This window comes from Jatropha curcas, chromosome 3 (assembly GCF_041381405.1).
Source record: "Jatropha curcas cultivar XTBG-Jc1 chromosome 3, XTBG_Jcur_1.0, whole genome shotgun sequence".
Lineage (NCBI taxonomy): Eukaryota > Viridiplantae > Streptophyta > Magnoliopsida > Malpighiales > Euphorbiaceae > Jatropha > Jatropha curcas.
The window spans coordinates 30,176,181-30,183,356 of record NC_143153.1 but is presented as its reverse complement, the minus strand read 5'-3'; the positions used below and the strand labels follow the sequence as shown (position 1 = coordinate 30,183,356).

Below are 7,176 nucleotides of genomic sequence, written 5' to 3'. Positions count from 1 at the left end.
TTTTCTGGGTATGTAGGGTAGTGTCCAGTGGCCACACTATGAGTATTGATAGCAACTATATAGCAAAATAAGGAATGATTTTTTAGTGCTGTATTACTGGTTAGGAAGGAATCAACCTAATGTCTTTTTTATTAATGATATTTATAGTTTCAATGGTTGAAATTTGAAAACAATAGAAAAATAATTGGAGGACAAAGTGTCTAGCTCCTTCCATTATTTTTTCCTACAATTTTTTTTTTTTATTTTGCTAGAACAAAATTGATGGACCTAAAAAGGAAAAAAAATCCTAACCTATGCTATCTAAGAAATTAATTAAACCTCTCCTTGCTATATAATTCAAAATATTAAATTCGCCCAGGGAAATACTTTATGGAAAATTATATTAAGCATGATATGCTATGGATTTCATTTAGATTTAAAAGGACATATATAGCTGAATACAGTGACGAAGTTAGAAATTAGCTGAATACAATGACAAAGTTAGAAATTAAATTCACGGGACTAAAAAAATTAATTTCAATAATTTATGGAGTAATTTAAAAAAAAAAATAATTGGTTGGGTCACTAGCTGAATAATTTTTCTAATTTTTTCACTTGATATATTTGAGATAGATTTGGATGTATATATATGTTAAAATTATTGGTTTGGTGCATTAGTTCTTGGTTATATTAAATATTCCCAGAATTTATTAATAATAATAATATTATTAATTTTGCTCATAAAAAAATCATTTTTAGAGTTTTGAGATTAAATTATCAAAATTATATCATATACATGTAAAAGTTTAACACTTCTATTACAATAGTGTTTTATTGTCTTGTGTTTTATCAAAAATGTCATATCACGTGGTATGTCGTATCAGATGTGTTGTTTCTATTTCCATAATAGTTACTAAATCTTTTTTTTTTTTATTTTTTCAATTAATCTATTCCCCTTTGAAGATGGTGCACAGATGTTTATTGAAGCATAAGAAACATAAAAAAGGAAGATTGAAAGTTTCCTGGTATTGCTATCTTTACTATGAGCTACACAACATTGCACTTGCATAGGCCAATACCATCTAACCCTAAAATAAACCCAACATCAACATTCAACTTGTTAAAGTCAGCTTCTTTGCATCGGAGAAAGAAAATTATCATGAAATGGAAAAACTAAAAGATACCAAAAAAAAAAAAAAAAAAAATCAATAGTTCTTTATTAGGTTTACCTTTTTCTTGTGGGAATAATTAATAAAATCAAGTTTGCTAGTGGAATAGTTATTTGTGATGCAGAATTACATATGCAAAAGCAGAATTTCTAAAAGAAAAAAATTGAAAGAAATAGGAAAATGACAAAGTTTTACACTAAAAGGGGGTTATATGTAACTTCTGAAAATGCTTTATTACTATCATTTACAAGTCATTTTACTACCCAAAAGGCACTTTGTAGGGTTTTCCACCAAATTTTAACCTTTTATTTTATATATATTTTTTTAAAATTTTAACGTAAGATGTATATATACCATGACACATCATATACGTGTCGTACTAATTGGAGTCCACTACATACATTTAATCCTTCCTTCTCTTTCATATAGAAAAACCAAATTGCTGGATCCAATTAGATTGCTATAGCACTAAGCTACACATAGACATGAAGCTCTCTTAATTATATAAATATATTTTGCTTATAATATATAACTCTTGACATTTTCCTTAGGATTCCTTCAATGTCAATGTTAAACCGCCATTAAAAACTTTATCACCCCCATTTATTTTAATCCGAAATCATCATTATTAATTAAAAGATTAATTATTCTAATCATAATTTCCCAAAAGGATGGTGAACAAAACAATGGAGTTTGTAAATATGCAAACTGACATGACACTAAAACAATGCAAATTGAAAAGCAAACCTACCCCGGCCTTATCATCACCATCTTATACTAGTATATTCTACTAAAAATTAAATTAATTTAAATTAAATCCGTTACAATAACCATCAAATTTAACTAACACCAATCCATGTCCCATCCACGTGATTACTGCACCTGATTGTATAATTTTTGTTCTAATTAATTATATTATTTCTAATTAACTTTCAATGCCATTAGCAAAACAAGAATTCTTGCCCAGCGTCACAGATACTCTCTAGGTCTCTGGTTACTACTTAAACTAATACTCTATTACTAGTAGGATTTTCTAAGCTGTCAACAACATAATATATATATATATTAGAGAGATCCAACGAGTCGAAAGAATATCAATAGATTACTCATCAAATTAGTAAAAAATTTTGTGATGGAAAATTCTTCAAATAATTTATTATGTTTAAGCAATTCTTTGTTTTACTTCGAATATGTATTAATTAATTTATAAAATCCATTCGTTTCATGTTACCAAATTAATTTCTAATATCTAATATCTAAAATAAAATATTAGAAGGCGAAAAAAAAAAGAATCGGTAATCAGACGGTATATCAGCCGGCAGCGATCGCTATCTGAGACCAACAAACTCACCATATAGGTGCCGCGTGGTCCGCCTGGCGCTTAGGTTGAGACAATACTAAGCTGACATGGCAGAACATGTGGACCCATTCATGTCGGGTCTCAAATAACAAAAGTGACGTGTAGTGGTCCCTACGTGTCTTCTGGTCACCCGGCCAACCTCTGTAACATAAATATTATTGAAATGATTTTGCTAATATAAATCCGTCAACGTCCTTCCAAATCAACCCTCTTACTGGTTCCTTTTGTCCACGTCGACATATTATACACAATGCACGCTTACCTGGCTTACACATCAACTTCCTCCTATATATACATCCTTCTCTTCTCCATTTCCTCTCACAGCCTAAACACAGAAACACCATCTGCTCATCTCTCTTTCTTTTTCTTCAAAAACAATTTAATCTTTTGATTTTTTATCATGGCCGTTGATTCTGGTCTATCATCTCCTCTGAGTCCTCCTGCATCTGAAAAGGACGCCAAAGTTCTTCAATTCATTGAAGACATGACTAAAAACGTAGACTCAGTGCAAGAAAGGCTTCTTGCGGAAATACTCAGCAGAAACTCAGAGACTGAGTATCTTAGCCGATTTTCGCTTCAAGGAGCAACTGATCGAGACACTTTTAAATCAAAAATCCCTGTAGTTACCTATGAGGATCTTCAGCCTGATATTCAACGTATAGCTAATGGTGATCGCTCTCCCATCTTCTCTGCACACCCTGTTTCTGAGTTTCTCACTAGGTGAGCTAGAACTTTTCAGAACACTACATAATATGTAAATTTTTCCTTGTTTCTTTTTTTTTTTTTTCATTTAGAAAAATAATAATAACTGTAAATATTTGTAGCTCTGGTACTTCTGCTGGTGAGAGGAAACTGATGCCAACAATTCAAGAAGAGATGGATCGTCGCCAATTATTATACAGTCTTCTTATGCCTGTTATGAATCTGTATGTACATATATTATTTTCGTTTATTTTCAGATCTTTTTGATAAAATTTGAAGTTGATAATAATTTACTACTTTGACAGATATGTGCCTGGTTTGGACAAAGGGAAAGGACTATATTTCTTGTTTGTGAAGGCTGAGACAAAAACGCCAAGTGGGTTAGTGGCGCGTCCAGTACTCACAAGCTACTACAAGAGCGAACATTTCAAGAACAGACCATATGATCCTTACAATAATTATACTAGCCCAAACGAGGCTGTTCTTTGTGCAGACTCTTTCCAAAGCATGTACTCCCAAATGCTTTGTGGACTCCTTGTGCGCGAAGAAGTACTCCGTGTTGGTGCAATTTTCGCCTCTGGTCTTCTAAGAGCAATTAATTTCCTTCAGGTCCACTGGAAGCAACTGGCAGAGGATATTTCATCTGGAACGTTAAACCCTAGAATAACTGAAGTCTCTGTTAGGGAATGTATTGGCAAAATCTTGAAACCTAACCCAGAACTCGCTGAGTTCATTGCAAAAGAATGCTCGAAAGAGAACTGGGAAGGTATCATAACAAGAATTTGGCCTAATACAAAATATCTAGACGTAATTGTGACTGGAGCTATGGCACAGTATATTCCTACCCTAGAATATTACAGTGGTGGGTTGCCTATGGCTTGCACCATGTACGCTTCTTCTGAGTGTTATTTCGGGCTTAATTTGAAGCCAATGTGCAAGCCGTCTGAGGTTTCTTATACAATAATGCCGAACATGGCTTACTTTGAGTTCTTGCCTCATCAACCCTCTGGAGCTTTCTCTCGTGACTCTCCTCCACGCCTTGTTGATCTTGCCGACGTTGAAGTTGGAAAAGAATATGAACTGGTAATCACTACTTACGCTGGTTTATACCGGTACCGAGTCGGTGACATTCTCCGAGTCACCGGATTTTATAACTCAGCTCCACAATTTCGGTTTATAAGGAGAAAGAACGTGTTGTTGAGTATTGACTCGGATAAAACCGACGAAGCTGAGTTGCAAAAGGCCATTGAAAATGCTTCTTTTCTTCTAAAAGAATTCAACACAAGCGTTGTTGAATACACAAGTTATGCTGATACTAATACAATTCCAGGTCATTATGTCATATATTGGGAACTGATGGTTAAGGACACAGCAAATTCACCAACAGAGGAAGTATTGAACCAGTGCTGTCTCGCCATGGAAGAGTCACTGAACTCGGTTTATAGACAAGGACGAGTTGCTGACAACTCAATCGGTCCTCTAGAGATAAGAGTAGTGAAAAATGGCACTTTTGAAGAGCTTATGGATTATGCAATATCAAGAGGTGCGTCTATTAACCAGTATAAGGTACCAAGATGTGTTAGTTTCACGCCAATAATGGAACTGTTGGACTCAAGAGTTGTTTCAAAGCATTTCAGCCCATCTCTACCACATTGGACACCAGAACGACGCCATTGAATGCATGGCGGCAAGGAAAAAAAAAAAAAAAAAAAGAAGGGATTTAATCTATCTCCTTGGGAAGATAGACGTACCAGTGACAGACAGCAACTACTCTCTAATTATGTCTCTTTCTTTTTCTTGAATTTTATTAGCTTTTAAAAGTATCTTTTGAAATAGCATAAGGGGAGTCTGTGTTTGTGTAATAAGTTCACATAATCTGTACTGCGCATGATGTAATTGTCCATTATATGTTTGTTTGTCCATTGGAATCCTTTACTTCTCTCTCCCTGTATGTGTCTGTCTTCTTTCTTTTTCTTTTCTTGTTCTTTATATTGCTTCAGCTTTCTCTAAAGTTTGTAGAAAAGACGTCCATAAAGTGTAAGTTTTGAAACAGATACCGTTTCATATTTATATATATATATTAATCAATTCTCTTCTTGATATGTGTTTTATTTTGGATATATCTAGGCTTTTTGTGCATGGATTGTAGTGCACGTGCTACATATTCTTCTGGTATAGCTAGGGTTTCTTGAAATATATAATATATATATACACACACACACTTGTGGGGGACCTATTGATCTGTTGTGATTACTAAGTTTCTTGCAGAGGGTTTTTGTTTGGATCTATATATAGTAGATATGCATATTATAAGTTATGCTTAGATTCATATATATAGTGGGCAAGCATCAATCGCAGACAGCTCTTTTATAAATATAAAGAAAGAGCTCTGATTTTGTTATATATATATAGCAGAGACTGTTTGTTGGGTGCTTCGATTTTGGGACTGGAAAAATATATGGGACAGTGGAAATTAGTTGCAGAAGCGTTATAGATGAATTTCTAGTAGTAGAGCCAAACAATGTCTTGAAATGGTATGCCTTGATGATTTACCCATCATTTATATTTATTCTGCAGAAGATTAATATTATTTCATTTTTGTAATTAAATTAATAGTGTTGATGGTTGCTAAATTAACTAGCTAGTTTAATTAATTTGTATGGTTAATTTGAAATCATGTGAAGGAACCTCCAATTAATTATTCTTGCCCAAGGATGGAAAATATTATAACTCAAGCATATGATTAAAATATTCACAGGCTTAATTTGTTTGAAAAAGAAGATATTTTTTGGAGGAAAGAAAATATATGAGGAAAAAGGTGTGGAAAATAGTTCTACTATTTTCTTTCCTGACGCACAATCTTAGAATATTTCCCAATCAGAGAAGAAAATGATTCTTCCATTATTTTATTTTTCCTCCTCTTCAAACACAGCCTAAGTGTTTATAAGACAAGACGCAATAACTTTTCTCCGAATTAATTACATTTATATATACATAAGCTAACGAAAGAAAAAGCTTTATGTCACGCAACCTTCTTAGCTTATATTAAAATTTTTAATTAAATAAATATTTACATTACCAATTAATAAAAATCTAAGGAATATACCTTAGTTGATCATTCATAGAATAGCTTTTCCACGTTCTAAATAAAAAAAAAGCAAAAGAAAAAAAAAAAAAAAAGGAGAGGAAGTACTGATAACATAATGTAACAAGAAGGAAAAACATCAATCCTTTTGGCATTATAAAATTGCTTTTGCTATGAAGCTTCTTGGAAAGATCCTGGCAAACGTGCTACTATACATAGGGATTTCTCATTATTAGTTCTAAAGGTAAGAGAGAGTTTCAAAAAGGGATTAGGAAACAAAATTTTTAAAAGAAGCCTAAAGTGCCAAATTGACTCACAAGTCTCAGCTCTGCTCTTTTTTGAGCTTAATTAACTGATTAAAAAGATAATTAGGCCACTAATATATGTGTAGGCCGGTTGAGCAAATATGGGGTTAAAGTGATATATTGTTGGTAAAAGTAAAACTTGTAAGATTGCTTGTCTCTTAAAGTTATATTCTACATTTGTCTAGTAAGTCAAATTTTTTTTATGAAAGCGAAAGAATGTAAATATTTTTCAGGATTTTATTAGATATTGTTATGGAGTAAAGATTATATTTTGCATAGACTATGGATATGATTAAGAGATCTCGTTCTTAATCCTCCGCTGATCTTGAACGGACTACTAGTTGCTCTAAAATATTTTTTTTAATTGGTATGCTAAATACCTATCTAATATGCATTTCAACTATAACTCTAACCAAGAGTTTTTTACCTCTAAAAGAAATCAAAATTCAAAATTGAAATTAAAAAAAATAATTAACTTTATAAGGGCTTTGTTGAGTCTTGCCTAATAAAAGTTAGGGTTAATAATCTTATTAAGTCTAAACGCAAAACTGATAAAGCTTTCAAATCCCAGCCAAA

The 7,176-nt window shown here is 32.5% G+C and overlaps 1 protein-coding gene across 1 annotated transcript; it reads left to right on the top strand.

Annotated features, from left to right (window-relative positions):
* The first annotated feature begins 2,826 nt into the window (after positions 1-2,826).
* Positions 2,827-5,145, top strand: LOC105639792 (putative indole-3-acetic acid-amido synthetase GH3.1). Its single transcript, XM_089719669.1, has 3 exons — positions 2,827-3,228; positions 3,333-3,434; positions 3,516-5,145. Exons 1-3 carry the CDS (start codon positions 2,909-2,911, stop codon positions 4,885-4,887), a joined length of 1,794 nt encoding a protein of 597 aa, XP_089575795.1. The 5' UTR covers positions 2,827-2,908; the 3' UTR covers positions 4,888-5,145.
* The last annotated feature ends 2,031 nt before the right edge of the window (positions 5,146-7,176 follow it).

Coding starts and splice junctions, on each gene's coding strand:
- LOC105639792 (XM_089719669.1), top strand. CDS start 2,909: ATGGCCGTTGATTCTGGTCTATCATCTCCTCTGAGTCCTCCTGCATCT. Junction 3,229..3,332: donor GTTTCTGAGTTTCTCACTAG/GTGAGCTAGAAC, acceptor AAATATTTGTAG/CTCTGGTACTTCTGCTGGTG. Junction 3,435..3,515: donor CTTATGCCTGTTATGAATCT/GTATGTACATAT, acceptor CTACTTTGACAG/ATATGTGCCTGGTTTGGACA.